This window comes from Medicago sativa, chromosome 3, assembly GCF_051527215.1.
Source record: "Medicago sativa cultivar Bolivia chromosome 3, Bolivia_mono, whole genome shotgun sequence".
Classification (NCBI taxonomy): domain Eukaryota; kingdom Viridiplantae; phylum Streptophyta; class Magnoliopsida; order Fabales; family Fabaceae; genus Medicago; species Medicago sativa.
In genome coordinates, this window is record NC_140751.1 from 46,477,390 (window position 1) to 46,499,728 (window position 22,339).

Genomic DNA, 22,339 nt, shown 5'->3' on the forward strand with positions numbered 1-22,339 from the left:
CCCCTTTTAATAATCATTACTCCCTCCGTTTCAAAATATAAGCAAAATTGACTTTTTAGGTTCATTCATTTAATGATGTATGTGGTCCATATTATGAACCACATACATCATTAAATGAATGAACCTAAAAAGTAATTTTTGCTTATATTAAAAAACGGAGGGAGTATTTTTTTATGTATATTATGCTTATAGTATTTGGTTGGTGAATGCGTCCATTGAATAATTCAAGCACGATATAATAAATGCGTATTCACTAGTGGGAAGCAAAAGATAATGTTGACCCTGTAAATCTACCACACAACTCACTTTGTGTTTCTGTGTGTGTATAAATTTTAACCCTCCACGTTGAAATCTGACATACTTTAGCTCTGCAAGTCCACATTCTCCTCCATGAACACAAAAAGGATTTTAAAGTGAACCCCACAAGTTTGAAATCTTATTTTATGCCATACTCCCACTTACATTTATTTATAAAATCTTCTAGACTATGTTCTAATTCCATCAATTTCCAAGATAAAAAACCATTTATTTTAGCCTATTACACTTTTTTATTGCATATTTTAGACTATTACATTGAAAGTAGATTAAAAAGTGATTTTGTTCTCTAAACATCCTAGGCAATGTCATTATAGTCCTGTGTATATTAAAATATATATATATATATATATATATATATAAAAAATTAATGGGGTTGTTTTTAGTGATTTTGTTTTCATGCGACAAAATAAATACACGTCTAAATGTCAAACTAACTAATAAAAATTTAAAGATTAAACTGACCTATATAATTTTACTTTAAAGATGGGTTGATGTCCGCAACATGTCGATGTCTCCCACCAATACACGACACCGATTCATATAACTATATTTGATATCAAATGTTAGTGTCAATAGTGTCAACTTGGTCAGTTTGATATTCTTGTATGTGTATGTATTAGTGTTTCATTAACTAACAAAACATACATTGTAAGATGTTTTTTCTAATTTTGGATGATAGTGACCGACATATTCAAATACTCAAATACTCAAATGGCTGTTTACTCTTGAAAAAGAAGCATAATTCCAAGCTGAAATATTTGTCCTTAGGACCATGAAGGGTAAATAAACTCTCTCATGAGCTTACTCTTACCTCATATTGATCTCATTCTTTCTTGAACTTGTGACAACTATTTAGTTGCTCTCTCTGACAATAAAGATAAGAGTGCTCACTTCTTAGTACAACCCTCTCACACACTAATATAGCAAGAGAGAGAGAGAATGAGAGAGACAAAATGATAAGCACCTTGAAGAGTACTTTATGGGAGGCACATTCAATACTTGAAATGCTCTAGTATTGCAGCCTTAAATCTCCACTAGCATTAATTGGAGATTGTGTTGACCAAAGATCATATGAAAGACATGATGGGAATCCAGCAAACAAAGTTCATTTCTTTCCTCTTTCAAGCATGTCTTGTTTTGTTCATATTTCCACTTGTTAGTTCATCACAAGAGCAAAAGGAAATTTTAGGCACTAATTCAACAAACAATGACAACCACATTAAGGTATCAAATTTGATTTTCATATTCTTCTTGCCTTAATCTTCAATATGGAAGATGTTCATATTTTTCTCATATCCTATAGCTAAGAGTTTGTCTTTTTAATATCAAGGGACATATAGTTGAAATTCTTTTACAAATGATGTAAATTAATTATTAATGTCACTTTAATTAATTATAAATTTTCCTTCCTCAATTTTTTTCATTAAGAAGTATTGTCTATGAAGCTAACATATTTTTATTGTTTCATATATGAAGATGAGTCCAAGACTTCAATTTGAAATTACATTACATGGCTTTCTCCTTTGGGCTTCAATGGGATTCTTGATGCCTATTGGTATACTTGCAATTAGATTATCAAATAGAGAGGAGAATCCAAGGTGGCTTAGAATTTTATTCTATGTTCATACAATTTTTCAGGCAAGTATATTTAAATTAAAGTCTATATATTACTTTATAATTCTTTATCAGATTTAAGAATTTATTTTGTATTCTGCTGGCTGCTTTTCTTTTTACTTGACATCCAATTATATTTAAATATTTATAGTTCTATCTCCAAAATAAGTGTTAAATTAATAACTTTTTAAAATAGTTCTATCAACTTTTAAGTTTTAAATCTACCTATCTATGTGACAAGACAATCATAAACATTAGTGTTAAAATTTAATTAATACAAATTTCAAAGTTTAATGCATAAGTTTTAAAAATGTCATACAATTAATAAAGAATCATAACTTTGAGAAAGAAAAAAAAAGCTAGAGTTAGTGCAGAATAAACTAAAGTATAAAGTATCTTAGGTAGATATTCTGTGGTCATTTTTGAACCTTCAATTGACCTATTTATGTAATAAAGCAGTGGTGAAAGTTTTGGTAGATGGTTACTCTGGCCCCATTTGGATCTGTCAATATTTTTAAATACTTTATAAAGATCAGTTGTCACATTGGTTAACCTTTAATGATGGCATGTAAGGAAGATAAGATCATTAGAGTAGTAAGATTCCACATTTTTAGTTAATTTATTCTAAAGCTTGTTAGTTACTAATAAGATCATGTAATATTGGTGATTGCTTCCTTTTTGACAAAGACTATAATTGATACTTTGAGGACAAGAAAGACAATTTATTAAATAATAATCTTTTTGATGGTAATATGAAGGTTTTCTTCATCTCATTTTTGAAGTACAGCCTGTTAAGAGAACAAGAAAATTATGTGGATGATTGTGTTACTGTTGATAATTGAATGTAACCACATATGTCGGTATCGTGTCAGATACTACGAGACACATTCAATCTAAAGTTTCATGTTGAATGTGATGTACGTATAATTTTGAGTTTATGTTAAAACAGGTGGTTGCTGTACTTCTTGCCACAGCAGGAGCAATCATGTCAATAAAAAATTTCAACAACCTCTTCAACAATAATCATCAAAGATTAGGGGTTGCACTTTATGGTGTTATCTGGCTGCAAGTCCTAGTTGGTATCTTTCGACCACGAAGGTAAAACATTTGAATTCCCTTTAGTTGAGAAATGCACCCTGTATGATAGCATTCATTAAGATTTATTGGATCACCTGCTATCAGATTTCCGTTATCGGACCACCCACCATTTATGTTCTTAAAACTAAGTTCAATAGTGCTGGTCGTGAGGGTGTGTATTAAAGATTCCAATAAGTGGAAGCAATCCTCATCTTACAAGCTGATTTTATGGGGTTATGTTAGGCTCAACCACGATTTTTAAGACTAACCTACATAGGTTTGTCGGTTGAAACAATCTTTCATCAGCCTTTACTTACCTATTGTCCGAACTCCGGACTATATTATAATCCCTTCCTCTGACAACCGGAGGTTTAAGACAACAAAAAAAAACATAATTTTGGTCGTTAGGAAGATCACGTGACCTTAAATCCCAATCTTATACCATTAAAATCACCATTTGTTGCCATTTAGACCATTGAAAATCACATGAAAAGTACACTCCTCTAGCTAGAAAAGTATATATATTACACTTCATTTCAGTTTTTGACTCATTACATTGTACTTCATTTGAACATAGTCAAACTGCTTATGCATATTTGTTTCCTCGTCTTTTGATTCTCGATATCATTAACATATAGTTTTGAATCGCAACATTCTATTATCGAACAATATAATCTTAAAATTTACGAATAAGTCGACAAAATAGATATTCAAAACTTATCTTTATTTACTTGTTCACAGGGGATCCAAAAGAAGAAGTGTGTGGTTCTTTGCACACTGGATACTTGGAACTGCAGTAACATTCTTGGGTGTTCTAAATGTATATATTGGTTTAGCAGCTTACCATGAAAAAACATCAAAAGGCATAAGAATTTGGAATATACTTTTCACTATTCAGATATCATTGATTGTATTTTTCTACCTTTTTCAAGAAAAATGGGTCTACATACAAAAACAAAGAGTGGTTTTGAGCAATAGAGAAAGTCTTCCAAATGAAAAGGAGATGGTATTGAAGGCTGGCACTTGTTAAGGAGTAATGAACAAATGCCTTACCATAGTTTGATCCAAATTTCTACATCGTATATACAAGTGATTTGTAACACATATAGAGTACTAGTGGATGTGAATTTTTTATTTAAGTGAGATAAGAAATAATTCCTTTTGTTTTTTTTATCAGGAAAGGTACATTCAGAGAATATTGCAAGTTAAATTTGGTGACTTGAATATTTTATTTTGGTTTAGATTCAAATTCAAGAATTTAATATATTAATTCAAGATGATCAGAAAATGAAATATCCAATACGTATATAGAGAGTTGTAGTGGCACTAATGATTATTTTACGATCCTTGATATTGAAGACAAGTGCGGCTGATACTATCGTGTTTATGAACTCTACTAAAATTCTAAAACTTCGATGTTGTAGTTGCAATTTCTGTTTTGAGTCACATTTTAAAACATGAGTCTATAGAGTGTTGAAAGTCTCATATTCGATCAAATACGACTTGAAAATGTATTTATATATATGTTTTATAAGGTTAAGTTATACTCGAGCCAAATTCTAATATATTAAGCAAAGCATGTCCAAGATCTATTCTAACCCCCGCTGTCACTTAGGTCACACTCTAAATGTCCAGTCATAGGTGTAATTAAGTAGATATGTTGATAAGTCTACATTGGATGAGATTCGGAAAATCTGCTTATAAACCGGTTTTGTAGAGTAGAGTCTAATTAATCCAAAATTTATTATTCAAAGGAGATGAAAGTGTATATAAGGAACCAAGCAGGTTTTGCTAATTGATATGAATCAGCCACTCTCAACATTCACCAAGTAGGTTTGGCTGAAATGTTGCTGCTCATTAAATATGCTTCACTATAGTTCCTCAACTAATGAAGCTAAACAGTAAACATAGTAAGTATAGTCAGGGGTGGCCTTGGGGAGGGCGGCAGTCCAGGGCACCATTTTTACAGGGTACCAAAATTATTATTTTTACGTAGCAGTTAGTACTATATGAATACATTTTCTTTTTAAATCGCTTTGATTAATTATATTGAAAATATGTTTTTAAAGAACTTTGATTATGAATGAATTTTTTACAATAAAAAATGCAAGAAGAAAGACATTCAGATAATTAAAAGGGCACGTTTTTATTAATTTGTCCACGGCACTAAAAATCTTAGGACCGACCTGAGTATAGTGATTATAAACTTTATTGATGAAATTGACTCTTTCCACTGGATCTTGCACACTCAACGAAACTAGCTTCACTTGGTTCTATATCTGCTTATTGCACATTTACATGCTATACCTTGGTGCATGAAAAATTACAAGTACAACTATTTGATTATGAATTTCAACATAGAGGAATAGAAACAACGTTCAGCTTAAAGCTCACCATGAAAAACTGCTGAAACACTATCTGTCTACTCTAAGTTTGGAAAAACATGTCATGAGAAAATAATAGTAAGGCTCTGTGATGAGAAGCTATATCTTATATCAATATGTTAACAGAAGAAAGGGTAACATTTATCCCACTAATGAGGGCATAAAACTAGACGGACACGTTAATCCTATCTTTACCTTTGTCATTAGTTAAAATATGTATAAGAGGATTTAGGAGAATAGATGATCGTAGACTATCCTTAACCTCGAACAATCATCTGGGAGCCTGGGAAATTAGATGAGGTTTTCGAATGAGGTTCAGGGTTTAAACTTTGGCTAACATAACAAACTAAAATCTCTATGGTAGCTTCTTCTTCCATGGCAGGCATCTACAATTTTATGCGCTTGTTATATGGGATTCGAGGTACCAACTTCAACCTCCTTTTAACGAGGCTTCCATTGCGGGATTAATTATTTTGTGGCTTCATGTTCAATAATAAACGATTTCTTGCAATGATCAATTTTTTCTGTTTCCTTTTTAGGGTGTAGCCAGAGGAGTTGCTGTGACCAAAAATGTGCCAGTGATACAAAATGAGGGAGGCGTTCATATTGAACCTTTACTTTGAAAGCATATCATTCCCTTTTAACCAATATTTCATCAAAAATACTCTTCAATAAATCCATATCAACCAATACACGTGCATAATGACCAAATACCCTATTATGTGTTTCGACATCAATTATAAGAGGGGAACCTACGACACTTGCAATGTCAAAAAGAGTAAGATCATGCCAATACTCTCGTGGCGACTCCATGAGTTTAATCCATATTTAAGCATGTCTATGATGTTGCATGTGATAACTAAAGTCCTTTGTCTATTGAGATAGATAATGGACACCAGGCTTGAGATTCACTGTGTCTGCTGCCAATACACTGAAAATCTTCATTCTTTGCATAATGAAAATCCTTAAAGCCTCATCCAAGTGAAACCATTTTCCATGTGCCAATAGTTTTCCACATCTGACCTAGCTTTCGAGACAAATCCCTTGATGTATAGTGTTTGTCCCCTTTGTTCAGAAACAATCTACCGTGCAGTCAGCAAACCTTTCTCATATTCGTCTTGATTGATCTTGATGCATAAAGAATCTCCTTTAATGGCTGAGGTGGGTAGGATTGCGATATCAACAGAGTTTGTCCCTTGCAATGCTTGTGCAAACGACCAGATTTGGGAATGAGCTCTGTTTGGAGCCCGAGCCAATTCAGCCACGCAGGGCTAGGGGCAATTGAATTCCATGCCGGTGGTGGGGAATCAAACTGGGGAAGGCATCTTGAATTGAAATTCTAAAAACAAAACTGAACAAAGCAATCCCTCAATTCACTAAACCAAAGTCATCACTGAAAAGTTGCTTAAGATGCCACAGTTCCAACAAGAAGTAGAAAATCAACACGGAACAACACAAACACAATTGATCAATAATGGAAAAGGATGGCCACCAATGCCATAGATAGGATGGGGAGGATAACCTCCCTCTTTGCAGGAGCAACATATATTTTTTTGAGGACAAGCACGGTTTCTTCATCAATATCATCAGAATCAAATTGCTCTTCCCCATCAAATATCAAAAGGTACATTGTGATTTTCACAGGTTGGTCATGCAGTTATTTCCTTTCCGCCTCGCTCCTTACGGTATATCTCATGATAACCTTTTTCCTCAAAGAAAACCAAATCAACAGGTTCGTCGTACGCATTGGAATGCTTCTCTGTGGTGCTGGATTTGTCTCCGGCTGCTTCTTCCTCCTCTCCGCGCTTTACCATGTCATTCTCATCAAACTTGACTGTGATTACTTTCGTATCTTGGTCCTTGCGGTTCCACTTGTTCCGGTCTTTACTATTTCCCTTTTCAAGTACGTAAGGGTCTACTATAATGTTTGTATCGCAACCTAGGTTGATGGAATTGGATTCCCTGAACTCAAATAATAGTTTAAGTTTTTATCTAATAGTTTAAATTCTGTATTACAGCCTATATTATTATGTTCATTAGTTGTTGCTCTTGGACTTGAACAACTAGTGTGTTTATTATTCGATTACAGTACTAAATTTTTGTATTTAATGTTCGGCCTTCGATAACTTAGTATTTGAAAATCAAATTAATCATAGAACTTGCTTCTATCCCTAACAACCCAAAAACAATGTCAGTTCCATTTGATAACTCTTTCCTTATAGCTATAAAAAATAGGTCAGACTTAACGGGTCAGTCAATTTGTACATGATTTGGATTAGAACGGGTCGTGAAAAATCAAATTAAATAACATTTGGGTTTTCCTATACCCAACCCAATTAGCTCATTTAAAGACCCAGTTTAGGCCGTTCTGATCCACCGGACTTCGGCTTGATCCATTTATACTAAATAAAAATAGTTTTTTTTTTAAAAAAATTAATTAATTTTGGCTAATTTTTTTTAAATGGCCCTCTAAAAATAGTGTTTGTTGATGAGTCTGGTTCCCTTGCGGTTAGGCGCATGAGTTACCCTGCGTATGCATCTTTTGAGGCGATGTGTCCATTAGTTGGGCTTTTGTTAATGGGACGTTGTTGGGCCGAGGTTCGATCTGAAAAATTTAGACTTCAACCTAACAATTGAGCTGCAAATCTAAGGGGCAAAGGGTACCTTGCATAACGAGATCCCATCTCAGGAATTTTACATCATTAAAAAAATGTCAAACAAATCTTTTTAAAAACTTTCTACTTTAATACTCTTAGACCTGTTATCCGTGACCATTGGGATAGTGTAATGGAGCAAACCTATAAGTCCCTACCCAGTTATCAGCACTCCAAGGTGAACTGCACCTGTTTCCTTCTCGCCATGTATGATTGAACTGCACCTGCCAATTCAACTTTAAAAGCTCATGTATACGGCGCACCAAGGTGGGCGGATTGCCATTTATATTGATTTTCTCTGTGATCATGTCAACCAGAGTTTTTGAGTCACTTTCCACTTGAGGATGATGGAAACCATGTCTCCAAGCAAGCTGCATTCCCAAGTACATTCCCCACATTTCAGCACAAAACGCGTCACAATTTTCGATTTTGCGAGTGTACCCTTTAAGCCAACTACCATCTGAGTTCCGGATTAGACCACCACAACCAGCTAGACCCAAGGAATCCTTGTATGCTCCATCACAATTAAGTTTAACCCACCCCTCTTGAGGTCTTTTCCAGCCAATAAAAATAGTGTCGTATTGGTGAGTTTTCAAAGGATGGTGGGAGTATTTATCTATGTCTTCAACCATTTTGAGAATAGCATACACTGGGTCAGTCGGACGCCGAAAATCATCCTCAAAATAGTTTTGTTCCTCCAAATCCATATGTGCCAGCAAGCCACTAAAAAAATTGTTCTCCACTTTTTATTATGAATACTATGCAGCCGATGATTGATATTCTTGAAGATCCAATCCCTGCAATTAAACGTCCCAGTCAATTTTTGATATAAGCCAAATAAGTCATAATCTGGATTATCTGCTTTTTGTAACGGATAATTTATTATTTTTTTTAATATTTCTAGTTTCTAGAAAAAGAAAAAACTAAAGTGACGCACTATGCCTAGGAAGCTAAGAATATTCAAATACATTCAATAACATTTTCTATATGGTTTGCTAGTCACGTTATTAATTTCCAAGCTTTTCAACGTGGCCACCTTTCTTGACAAAACTGGATATTCTAATTCAAATATTACATATTATAGTAATTTCCGTATCATTGCCCTCAATAGCATTTTCTAAGAACTAGTTGCTTTCACACCCTCAAAGCATCATAAAATATTCAATATATATATAAATATAGTCGATCTAATTATCAGAACAAAATCTCAAAATCCAACCCTAAAGTTTCACTAGCCAGGTTCAAGTTGAACTCATGTCATGGAGAAACAACTTAAGGTGAAGATATTGCCCGAAACAGCTCCAGATCTAGCTTTGAACTTTCAAAACTTTCGATTTATCCAAACAATGGATCACAAATCCAGCCAAGGTAATGCAACAAAATGGGTAAGGCGTCGTGATTACAAGGCAGTTTCTTGCCCAACAAGCCCGATAATGGATCACAAATCCAGATCAGAGAATTCAACCAAGTGGGTTAGGCCTCATAGATGGAAGGGGTCAGTTTCTTGCCCAAGTAGTCCAATGGTATCCATGATTGCAAACGCAGACGAGCTTTCCCCGCCCTCCACATTTTTTAGAAATCAGGCATATTTTCATAACCGTAGTTCTGGACGGTATATTTTATCCAAAAATGCATCTTCCGATGACACAAAATTTATGCTTTCCGCGGATTCAAACATCCGAAATCGTGTTGGAGCTATGGAAAACTCTTCTCTTCCGAGTGAAACTAGAAAGCCCATTTATAATGGTAGTAAATGTACAAATACTGATTTTGAACCCACTTCACCAAAAATATCGTGCATGGGACAGATCAAGCTTAAGAAGAGAAAGAAGATAGAAAAAGCAAAAGACATAGAAGAAAAGATGCATGTGACTATGTTTCGAAGGTTGTTCAACTTTTGGAAGCCAAATTCTGAGGTGAGATGGAAATCAAATGCATCTGCGCCTCAAGACAATCAAGTATGCCCCCTATGAGGATCAAATTATGAAGCAAGTGATGAATCAAGAAAGGATTCTGTTTTATAAAGATCCCAAATTAATATTGTCAATAACATCCTCTCCATTGATATAGGTTTGATGTATAAATCATGTATTATTAGTATCATTAATTTTAGATTTTAGAAATATGTTTATCTCTCAAAAAAAAAAAATTCCTTTATATCATATATTCACTTTAAAACTATGTAACATATACTTCCCTTTATTCTGAAAATTAGAGAGGATCTAACTTTTAGTAATAAGAGGATTTCATAGTTCTAGATCTAACGTAATAAAAATATAGATTGTGTAATTCTCTTGAGGAGTCATCAAGATGATGATATTGTACTTGCAAAAGTACAATAATTGTAATTAGGGTTTATATTGTATTGGTCATGCCATGAGAATAGTGGCGGAGCCACCTTATATTCAGGGGGTTCACATGAACCTCCTCAACCTTTTGATTTTACGGCAATTATCTAGCTTCTTTCTATCATGAACCCCCTCAAAGATAAACCTTGAACCATATTTGCACCAACTGACCAACTCTCTTGCTTCTCTAGCAACGCAAGCCTTTCCTTTTCTACCAAGAGAATCCTTCTTTCCTATTGTACGCTGACAGCTCGTGTGACATAGGTCATGTAAAGTCTATTCATATAATTTAATATCCTAAATTTAATATTGACATAACTCAATATTATTTAATTAATGTATGTTTGATCCTACAGTGTCACAAATTAATTTTGAATGAATTGATTCAGTAAATATAATTTTAGGTATAACTAATTTAAAACAAAATAATTTGTGTTTTTTATACATTCATGTAAAAGTGCGTTTAACAATAAATTTGTGTGTGAAAATCATAACTACAATCATAACATCAAGTAGAATCAATTTTGGAGATAAAATCAATCATACCAAGAGCAACCAAACATGTTAAAATCAATTTTACATGTTTAGAATCAATTTTGACCGCTTGAAAGGTGGAATCAAACATACACTTAAATTGACTATGTGTGGATCCAACTTAGTTTCAAAGGGACACAAAATAAATACTTTTAAAAAAAGAGTTGATAAAAAAATTATAATAGGTATTTTTTAAGGTATGGTGCATTTTATTAAAAATGTATTAAAATTTGTAATTTTACTTTCTTCTATAAACACAAAACTCTCTTTTTGTAAGGAGTTCGAACTATGAAAGAAACTAAACTACTCCTACAACAAAACAACATACTTGAAATAATTTGCACTACTAACAAGAGTTTAATTTAGTGAAAATGACTAAACTACCACAACGCGATGAATCAATGTTCATAATTTGAATGAAAGAGGAATTCACATTTAGTATTCAACAACGTCTTAATATGATTACATCTAGTCGAAGGAATTTCTTAGTCACAAAAAAAAAAAATTGAACCCTCTAAGCTGGGGTCCTGGCTACGCCACTGCTTGAGAAGGCTCTCAAGGGTTGTATTTATAGCCCTCTATGGGCCTGTTTTATGGTTACTTAGGCAATAAGTAATGATGGTATTCATGTCTTTTAGGGGTGTTGAGGCCTTTAGGAGGGTCTTTAGGCCCCTTGGAAGGGCTTCTAAGTCCTTAGGAAGATATTGACGGTCTAGATATGATTGAATAAAAGATAGTAAAATGATACAATGACATGTCGCATTTATAGAGCTAGTTGGGGTAACTAACATCTTAACTAACTCTCTAACAAACTTTATCGATCACTCTAACTATACCATATTAGTCCCCCTCAAACTCAAAATGGAAAAATCAATTCGAATACAATGAAAATGCATAATGTAGTAACTTAGGGATATATGGGCGTGGGGGAGGGGGTAAACTAGTAAAAATAGGAAATGACAATGAAGCCCGACAAACACTAATGAGGCCTAAGCCCAAATCTTCTATAACTGTTGTTTTGATATTTAGGTCCAGCTTCCAGAAAACGCACTTGTCGAAATCATGTTATTTAAAATGCACTGAACCAAATCAGCTTATTCAAAATTCGCTTTTCCAAAAAGTGAAGTTTTATCTTGACCTCAAGAAAAAAATTGCAAGTGAATTAAACAAACATTTACGAACAAAAATGCATAAGAAACGTGATGTTGATCATATCCAAAACGTGCCCAAATCTGAACCAAAATTACTTTTTCAAAACCCGTTTCTGCAACACAGTTCTTCTAACATGTTGTCGAATTCTCTATCGTCTGTTTCCCATAATCGTCGAAAAACAGTTATGCAATGGTTGCGTTGATTCTGGTGAAAGTGAATCTGGCGAGATCAATGACAAAATATGTTTCCTCTCCCTCTATCCCAAAGCATCCACCACAAGCGATATTTGCTAATCACTTTGCAAACATCCAACAGCGAAGATGAAGAAACTATTCCATGGGGATCGAAATTGACAATGTGCTTGTCATAGAGTTCAAAGAACTAAAACTTGTCGTTGATGACATATGTGATGTATTCAAGTTTTTCGACGAAAACAAACGCGAATCAATGAGAAAACATGTTATCCTTCCAATCTTCATGGTGAATCCATCAATTTTGTGCTGAATTGGAGTGACTGATGGTGAAGGAACAACAATGTGATATCAATCTCCAAAATTACAAAAAAAATGATGCAATCTTACGAAGCAAAAGAATGCGAACTTTCTGGTGAGGAAGCTGCAACATCTTCGTCACTAACAAAATCCTCTTTTTCATCATTTTCTAGATTGAAAGCAACATCTTCAGCATCGTAGATCAGACATCGCTCTAATACCATATTAGTAATCAGAGGATTCCATGGTTATATATCAAATACAATCAAAAAATAAATTGTGTATTGCTCTTGAGGAGTCATCACAATAATATAATTCAATAAAAGATAATAAATGATAAAGTGACTAGTTTTATTTATAAAGCTAGTTTGAGTAACTAACATATTAACTCCTTAACTAACTCTCTAACTAACTTTATCAATTACTCTAACTAACTATACCATAAATCATTATACCAACCTTACAATGGCCATAGTTTCCCTCTGCCCTTGAGAACAATACTTCATTTTATTTTTTGTTTAAATAGAGAAACCAAAAGTACATTTAATTTTTTTTTTTATATGTATGCCATTTGTACAGTAACAAATATTGGCATATTAGATATTTTTTAAAGGATCTCGGTATATTAGACCTTTTGGGTAATTATATATATACTATTAATAAAGAGGATACGTGATTTTCGACTAACTTTTTATCTTTCAATTATACTCATCGTTTAAATATTATTCCAATCACAACTTCATCTTTTGTATAGTATTATTTAAATTTTTAATTAATAAATTAGTTAAATTTCATTATAATAGGAGCAACTTCACTACGATATGAATAATAAAATTAAATCTTAATTGATTATATTATATTTAAAAAAATTATAGTAAAATATGATAAATTAAACATATTGTTAAAAGCAATAGCAGTGCAAAAAGACGACATGTTCCCATCTTGACAATAGTTTGTGTAATTATTTTTAGACAATTTTTATGACAACATTTTTATTTTTCTTTCATCTTCCTTTTAGACAAATGCAATACGAAAAGAAAGGTGGAAAGAGAGAGTAATAACACAATAAATTAGTTGTACAAATATTACATTGTTCGATTATTTATTTATTTACTCTTTTAGGAGTCTTTTCTCTTATCGTTAATCGTCATTGTTCATTTTATTTTACGGAATAAATATTGATCTTGCTAAGACCATTTACAGTGGCAAAAATCTTCAACACCCACTTTTTCTCTTCCCAACACTCCACATCATTTTCTCTCTCTTATTCAACACTCATTCAACTTTTACCCTCTCCAATGATTTTTCATTTAACACTCTACCCTGTAACAGCCCGATTTTCGCTAGATTTATTTTATTATTTATTTATGTGTGTTATATGTGCTCTTATGTGATTATTGCCTCTGTGGGTATTTTTGGTTGGGAATCATAAAATTCGGTATTAGAAGGGCATTTTAGTCATTTTGAGAGCAGGGGTAATTTTGTAATTTTGCCAGAAGTTATTTTTAGTGCTTAGTAAGAGTATTATTTTACCAAGTTACTAGAAGGTGTAGTAATTATTTTATTTTACAGTTAAGTGACCGTTAGTGTCATATTTTACCGTTAAGTGAGTAGTAACATTTTTGAGGTTTAAATAGAAATGGGTTAGCCCATTAAGGTTGTGAGATAAGCCCAATTAGGGGAGCCTATATAAACTAAATGTTAGAAGAGAAATAAGGTTTTCCTTCACAACATTTTTCATTTGAGAAGAGAAGAGTTAGAGGCTAGAGGGAAGAACAAGTGCAAGGGTTAGAGGCAAGAGGGATTCATCATCTTGGAGCTAAATTGAAGCTTGGGTTAGAGAATCTTGGTGCTAGAGGTAAGAGGGTTAGAATTCAACCATAATTCATAACTTTTTTCTTTCTTACCCATTTTTGTGAAATTGATGAATCGAATCTAATTGTTGTAAAATTCGTGCATGATTGTTGTTGTTATGTTTGAGAACATGATTTACATGATAATTGTATGTTAGTATGTGAATTAACATGTTTAAATGCATAGTTGTTGGTGCTTTGTGTTCTTGAGCAAGTTTGATGAGAATTGAAGTTGTAGTGTTGAATTGTGCATGAATTTATGTTCAAATGTTGTTGTTGTTATCTTGACATATGTTGTTGTTGGATTGATGCAATGGGTATCATTAAAATGGTGAATTGGTGATGATTATGTTGTTGTTGTTGAAAGTTGTGGAAATTGATGAATTGGTGAATTTTGATGAGATTAAGTTGAATTGTAGTGTCAATGATTTTTAATGAATGGAACAAGTTGATTATGATGAGTTATGGTATAATGATTTTCTGTTTTTGGTTGTTGTTTGGTAATGAGGAATGGTTTGGGAGAAATCGGGATTTTCATATGAGATTGAGCGTTAACCGTTTTGAAAAATGAGTGTGATGTGAGGTTATGGAAAGTGATTTTTGGGATGGTTGAAACTTGAATTTTTCTATACATTATGATAGAGCTAAGTGTTAGGAGAATATAGGCGAAAACGGAATTGAATTTGGGTTAACGGTCGAGATTTTACGAACGAAATGGCGAAACCGAAAAACTGAAACTGCACAGAACCGCAGCTCAAGACACTGGCTGCTGCCCATTTGCGCCTGGGCGCAGGAAGCCATGCCTGAGCGCAGCTTGGCAGCCCCTCATGGGTGCCTGCCTTGTTGTGTTGTACTGGGGTGCTTTGGGGCCAATTCCGGACTTCCAAAACCGATTCTTTCGATGTTTTCACTATTTTCTAGACTTTCTAAACCTATGGAAACATCAAGAGAATTGAGTTGAACTTGACTCCTTCGATTTAATCAAGCTTATTGTTGATTGTTCAAGGAATGTTCAAGAACGCTGATTTTCTGAAAACTTGTTTTCTCAAAAGAATGAAGTAAGGTTAAGTATGTAGGATGTTTATATGACTTCTAAAAATGGTTGTGAATGGTGTCATCAAGTTTAGACTTGTTTTGCTTTGAAAATGAGAATTTTTGTGAAATGTGAAAAAGGAGACGAACTTTGTGATTTCCATGAATTCGTCGTATTTGGCCGGTGAAACGCCAAGGCATCCTCTACTGCACTCATATGTGGCCTAGAGGAATGCTTAGTTGAGGCATTGAAACTTGTTTACTCGATTTTGGCTTCAATGCCCAATTATTTTTTTTATGTTGTGCCTTTGGGAGACGAACTTGATTGTGAATGAGTTTTGAGAGCCAATTGCTTATGAATCCTTTATGGATTAGATTGATATGATTATAAGATGAGGTATGAATGGTTGTTAGGTGATGAATATGATGTTTGTGATCATATGTTGTAATTGTTCTTTTATTTGGAATGTAAGGAACTATGTGGAGATATGAACTATATGATATAGTTGAATGATGATTATAGCCGTTGACTTATAGCCGTTGATTATAGCCGTTGAATTGTTGTGAACATATGCATAGTGAATTGAGTCATATGTTCATGCATCATATGTCGTGTCGGATGTTATATCCATATTGCTGTTGACTATAGCCGTTGATAATGATGTTTTTGTTGCATCATGGGTGACGACCTTGAGGAGAATTGGTACCACATGCATCTAGATGAGTCTAGAGCCATTGCATACTTGTTGGTGAATTGAAATGCATTTGAGTTGATGATTGAATTTGTTAATTGTTGATTAAGATGGTTGATTTTGTGATGTGTGTATGATACACTTGTGGGTATGAATTTGAGATGTTGATATTGAATGATGTGAATGTTAAGAATACTTGTGAATACGTGTATGGTTTGTTATCCATCGTTCTTAAATGTATCTTTCATTCTCAAAGTTTCTTGATTAATTTTAAGTGGATTATGATGATGTAATGCTAACGCTCAGTGGTTTACCACCTACCTTTCCGTATGGACGGGTAGATGGAGTGCAGGATGCTTAGTCTGTTTGCTTGATGTTGTCGAGGAGTGGAGTTCCTCTTTTTTTTATGCAAGTGTCTAGATTAAGGCTCTGATCTAGGATTTGCATGTTGGATTTAGTTGATTATGTATTTTGGAGTTGAGATGTTATTTGTATTTGAGATTGTTGGATATGTTCTTATTATATTGAGACTTTGAGGTGGTTTATGAATTGTATGTATGTTCCGCTGCTATGTGATGTAACATGATCTTTTTGCATGTATGTTTTAATTTGGAAGACGTAACATCTATTTCTAGAATATATTTGTATATTCGCGCGTTTTACCGCTTAACAGAAGTAGGGTGTTACATACCCCACCACCTTTTATTTCTTATTCTTATTTAATTTTATATTTTTGTTTTTATAATTACATAAAATTACAATTATCGATTATAATTAAATTAAAAAACACTTAACAAATTATTTTTTTGTTTTTTGTAAAAACAAAATTTATAATATGGATTAAAGGATTGAACAGAGGATGGGTTAGTGCTTACTGTGGAAAAAGTTTTTCCAACGAATGGATTTAAGATTTTTGTTATGAGTCCTAATTATTAGCTATTCTCCATTATGTTATGGGGTAGCAATAAATGTGTAGAAGAAAGAGTATATTGATAAAGATATTTTTTTTTCCAAAATCAGAAGAGCGTTTAGTCCAAAAAATAAAGGATTTCTAACTAGCTTGTTGTCCTAGAACAATTAGATGGAACAAGCGAGCGGGTTGTTGAAATTTGATGTAAAACCAAAATTAGGCATGTTTTGAGGACGTTGGTTGGAAAATTGATTTGGATGTTGATAATTGTTGGGATTTTGGTAGCTAAATGAGTAATCAGAAGAATTTTGGGTGTTGAAATGATTATTATTGGGATCCATTTCACTAAAAAAAAGACTAAAACTTCAAAAGGAAAACTAATAGAAAGCTAATAATAAGATTAAGATAGTGAAAAACTTGGTTTTTTTTTTCTGTGTCCAAATCAAATGAACCAAGTCTTTATTTATAGACAAAAAAAAATCATGAATTTTGGTAAGAAAAAAAAATTTAAAAAAAATATTTGCAATGAAATAATTGAGTTCAAATTATTAAGATGATAAAAATCTAAGCAGTCAATCGAAACGCGCCACGTGCCCTGTCTTTATCCAATTATCTTTCTCTCTCTGCAGCTACTGACGCCTCAGGCGCCCTGTCGGCGCGTGCATCTCACGCGCCAGCTTGCGCAAATTGGAATGCGTCACGTGTCCCCAGCGTGTCGGATTTCAACATGTTTATTTCTTTCATCTCCTCTCACCTCCACATCATTTTTCTATCATTTTCAACACCCTCTTGCAATGATTCAACATGTTTAGCCTGACTTTCAACTACTCCATTGCATATGGTCTAAGGAATGCTCCAGAGCACTTTTTAAATATTCTAAATTAAGTAAGTGTTATTTAAAAAAGTGAAACATTTTTTGTCAAAAAAAAATTGAAACATTTCAATTCTCAATATATTAAATACAAAAAAAAAGACTCCGAGACATTATAGGGAATATGACCGTTGTACATACCCGAGATTCAAATAACTAAACAGTTCCAAATGACGTCAGTTTAAAATTAATTATAATTAATTATTCTTTCAAAATCAATTTAACGAAGCTAGTTCCCACAAAGGAAATAATCTAAAACAACCTTCACTTCCGCTCTTTCCTCTTCAAATTTCAAACACAATAATCTCTTTCTTAAAAAAACACAACAATTCCGAAACCTTAACAACAACATGAACACGAACATGGAAATCACAACAACAAAGGAAGAAGAAGTAAAAGAACTGGAAGAGGAAAAGGTTGTTGTGGTTGAAAAGCAAGGAGAAGAAGGAGAAGCTCATCATCCTTATGCATTTCACGTGTCTGGTCCAAGGAATTTGGTTAATCTTAATTGGAGAGATCTCATTAGTTCTAGCTGGTGAGTACCCTTTTTATTTGTAGCTTTTGTTTGATTTGATTTGATGAAAATTTTGGTTTTTGTTATGTGGGTTTGTTTCTATTTTTTGAAATTTTGAGTGAATTTAAAATTTGGTTTTATTTGAAATGGATGAACAGAGTGTGAACTATCTTTTGGTTTGGTACTTTTTTGAAGGGTTTAGGGTTTGGTGAAAATTTGAGAAAATGGGTTTTGAGAATTTAAGTTAGTTTCTAAATGGGTTTGTTTAGAATTTTGAATTTAAATTTAGGGTTCATTCACTTTATAACGTTTTTAGTTTGATCCGTTTTCAGAAAATATTGGGTTTTCAGATTTGAGGTTTTTGATTGACGGAACTATGGATTTTTAGGTTTGAGGTTTTAAGATTTAAGTTTATGACCTATGAAGCACGGATACACCGGACACGACACGGACACAGACATGTCTACACCGCTAATAATTTGAGTAAATAACATTATTCAGTGTAATTTTATTTGTCTGTGTCATGTGTCATGTTGATCTGAGGAGTGTTCGTGCTTCATAGTTTATGATAGATAATTTTTTGATGAGTTTCTGGAATCTTTGTGATTTAAACTATTTTTTAGATAATAGCTTCATTAATTTAACTACAGGCTTTGGATAATATATTCTGATTCCCAATTTATTTATTTCCTTAATTGTTTTGTAATTGGGATCGAAATTTGGGGATCCTGATTTGGAGCATTGGCCATTAATATCATGGATTTTCTCAATTCCCTGTTTAGTTTTGATATGAATTTTTGATTATTTAAATTGAGATTGACATAAAAGACATTCGAATTTCATGAAATCAATGTTATAAAAACCTGCTTCAACTGGCTGATTAGACCTATGAACACGGACACAAACCAGACACGATACTAACACTTAGACATGGAACATAATTTAAGAAAATTGAAATGGGCACATAACTACATATGCTGTTGCCGAGTCAATGCTACCTAGGATTAGTCGTTAGACCAAAAATCGGTCAGAGTCACCATGTCAATCGGAAATGCATCTGGACCTGTGGAAATGAGTTTGATTTTCCTGGTTAAATCAATGAAACTAGTTGAACCAGCATTCAATTATTTAAGTTTTGCATCAATTTTATACATTTGTAATTTATTGGTTCAACCAGTGACTCATTGAGTCAATAATCAATAGCATAATTGAGTTGATTATGGATATGAGTTTAACATTGTCTGATAGGATCGTGTTACTACTAACTCCAAAATCGGTCGGTCACCATGTCAATCGGAAATGCATCTGGACCTGTGGAAACGAGTTTGATTTTGCTGGTTAAATCAATGAAACTAGTTGAACCAGCTTTCAATTATTTATGTTTTGCATCAATTTTATACATTTGTAATTTATTGGTTCGACCAGTGACTCATTGAGTCAATAATCAATAGCATAATTGAGTTGATTATGGATATGAGTTTAACATTGTCTGATAGGATCGTGTTACTACTAACCCCAGCCAGAGTCTTCTATTTTTCATATGCTTCCTTCTACTTTGTGCACTTGTGTTAGTATTGTGTTGGTGTCGGACACTAACACACACCAAACACGCTTCAATCTGAAGTGTGAAGGAAACATAGAAGGATGCAAATTTTAACAATTATTTCAGTTTGCATCACCTTTATACAATTGTAACTTATTGGTTTGACTAGTGATCATCTATTGATTTAATACCTTATTTGACTGTATTATCAGTATGGGTTTTATAATATTGTTTGAGAGAGGACCATGTCTCTAATATTTTCAGCAAGAGGTCCCTAGTTTTTCATTTTCGTTCTTGTTGAACCTGATTGAGAATCCTCCAACCTTTACTAGAACTTCATATAATTACTGATACCAATTTTGTTGCATGCAGGAAGGATCCAAACTACAAGAGAACTGTCATTGCTTGTTTTATACAGGCAGTGTACTTGCTTGAACTTGATCGACAAGAGAAACGAACACCAGAAAATGCTCTAGCTCCAAATTGGTGGATTCCCTTCAAGTACAAGCTAACAAAAACACTTATAGACGAAAGAGACGGTTCAATTTTCGGTGCAATACTCGAATGGGACAGATCTGCAGCGATGTCCGATTTAGTACTGATCAGACCAAGTGGTGCACCAAAAGCCGTTTTAGCACTAAGAGGAACATTACTCAAAAGCCACACAATGCGAAGAGACATCCAAGATGACCTTCGGTTCCTCGCTTGGGAAAGCCTAAAAGGTTCTGTAAGGTTCAATGTAGCTTTAGAGACACTAAAATCAGTGTCTGATGCATATGGAAGTAGCAATGTTTGTGTAGCAGGAAATTCATTAGGAGCTGGTTTTGCACTTCAAGTTGGAAAATCGTTAGCAAAAGAAGGTATCTATGTAGAAACACATTTATTCAACCCGCCTTCTGTTTCAATTGCTATGAGTCTAAGAAACATTGGAGAAAAAGCCGAGTTAGCTTGGAAGAGAATCAAATCAATGCTTCCTTCAAGCAGCGAAGGAGTTGATAATATCAACAACGATGGAAACAACAACAAGAAGAGTTGGATGCCATGGTTAACTAGCTTGAAGAATCATAATTTTGGTGTTGGAAAATGGGTTCCTCATCTCTATGTGAACAATAGTGACTATATATGTTGTTCTTATAATGATGAACCTGATAGATCAAATGAGAAAGATGATGGTGGTGATAATAACAAGGAGAATGTCGGTCCAAATAATAATGGTTGTCATGTTGCTGCAAAGGTGTTTGTTGTGAATAAGGAAAAGCAGAAGTTTCATGAAGCTCATGGAATTGAACAATGGTGGTCTAATGATTCACAGCTTCAGCAGACTATTCATACTAGTAAACTCATAAGCAGACAGCTTAAATCTTTGTATACAGGTGGTAGTGGTAGTGGTAATTCTTCTCAAGTATTGCAGGGAAAGGCTAGTAAATAATAAGGTCTTGCTCTCATTGGTTTCAAAATGAATTCTTTATATACCTATTTGCTTGTGTTGATACCTTGTTTAACTTTCTTATTTTTATTTTTTTGGACAAGTTGGAGTCTTTGATCTTATAAAAATATGCAAGTCATTCTTCTGTAATTGCAGCTCTAATGTTTCAAACCAAGAAAAGGATATGTGTTACATTTTTTTTTATTACATGTTTTCTTTTTAACTAAGGTATGTTGGCTTTTTTACATGTTAGTGTAAAAAAATTATGAACTGAAAGCATTTTCTTCTCCAACTGGTGAAGATTTTGGAAAATTAGTCCAGGGATGTGAGAAAAACTGGCCGGTTGACAAAAGTGTAAAATTTTGTCGAAAACTTTTTACAATAATAGATTCTATATAAAAAAAGATGTTCGAGCAGAACATAAGAACTAATTGTAATTAATCATGTAGTTAGAGTCAACGAGCTTCACTTAAGAACAAATCAATTGAAAGTAAGAGTTTGAATCTTAAATAGAACATTATTCGGAGAATTCTGCTCTTTATCCAACACATTTTGCTCATTCCCAACTAAAATTCCAAAAATACTCCTTCGTGAGTTAACTTTGCTTTACCTTGCACAATGTTCCCTCTTTTGCAAATCATATAGGCAGCAAAATAGTAACCACTCCCACCCAAGGCTCAAGCCTTTATCACAGTTTTTTTATGTAGCAATAATTTTTTTTTTTTCCAAATAGTATAGTAATTAAAAATTCACCATTAAAATAAATAAGTAGAGAATTTAGAGTTTGAACCTTGACTTCTGGATAATGCAATATGGAATATCTTTACCAACTTAAATAAGTTCACGGAATCAATTTTGTGTGTAAATTTTTGAAAATTGCTCTACTCCCCTACAAAATTGCTCATTCCCATACAAACTGACGAAAA

General features: G+C 33.4%; 3 protein-coding genes across 3 annotated transcripts; all 3 read left to right on the plus strand.

Moving 5' to 3' along the window:
* Positions 1 to 754: 754 nt before the first annotated feature.
* On the plus strand, positions 755 to 4,297 carry LOC146937766 (cytochrome b561 domain-containing protein At4g18260-like). Its single transcript, XM_085751906.1, has 4 exons — positions 755 to 1,542; positions 1,795 to 1,956; positions 2,882 to 3,030; positions 3,751 to 4,297. Exons 1-4 carry the CDS (start codon positions 1,390 to 1,392, stop codon positions 4,037 to 4,039), a joined length of 753 nt encoding a protein of 250 aa, XP_085608032.1. The 5' UTR covers positions 755 to 1,389; the 3' UTR covers positions 4,040 to 4,297.
* A 4,931-nt stretch (positions 4,298 to 9,228) lies between these two features.
* On the plus strand, positions 9,229 to 10,503 carry LOC146937767 (uncharacterized). Its single transcript, XM_085757797.1, has one exon. It carries the CDS (start codon positions 9,307 to 9,309, stop codon positions 10,018 to 10,020), a length of 714 nt encoding a protein of 237 aa, XP_085613923.1. The 5' UTR covers positions 9,229 to 9,306; the 3' UTR covers positions 10,021 to 10,503.
* Positions 10,504 to 18,108: 7,605 nt separating this feature from the next.
* On the plus strand, positions 18,109 to 21,620 carry LOC146937768 (GDSL esterase/lipase At4g10955-like). The gene is made up of 2 exons (XM_085751907.1): positions 18,109 to 18,465; positions 20,360 to 21,620. The coding sequence occupies exons 1-2, from the start codon at positions 18,281 to 18,283 to the stop codon at positions 21,414 to 21,416; spliced, it is 1,242 nt and encodes a 413-aa protein (XP_085608033.1). The 5' UTR covers positions 18,109 to 18,280; the 3' UTR covers positions 21,417 to 21,620.
* Positions 21,621 to 22,339: the final 719 nt, after the last annotated feature.

Bases quoted from the DNA above. Each gene is read 5' to 3' on its own strand.
- LOC146937767 (XM_085757797.1), top strand. From the start codon at position 9,307: ATGGAGAAACAACTTAAGGTGAAGATATTGCCCGAAACAGCTCCAGAT.
- LOC146937768 (XM_085751907.1), top strand. From the start codon at position 18,281: ATGAACACGAACATGGAAATCACAACAACAAAGGAAGAAGAAGTAAAA. The intron at 18,466-20,359 runs GTGAGTACCCTT...TGTTGCATGCAG, and splicing joins GATCTCATTAGTTCTAGCTG to GAAGGATCCAAACTACAAGA.
- LOC146937766 (XM_085751906.1), top strand. From the start codon at position 1,390: ATGAAAGACATGATGGGAATCCAGCAAACAAAGTTCATTTCTTTCCTC. The intron at 1,957-2,881 runs GCAAGTATATTT...ATGTTAAAACAG, and splicing joins ATGTTCATACAATTTTTCAG to GTGGTTGCTGTACTTCTTGC. The intron at 3,031-3,750 runs GTAAAACATTTG...ACTTGTTCACAG, and splicing joins GGTATCTTTCGACCACGAAG to GGGATCCAAAAGAAGAAGTG.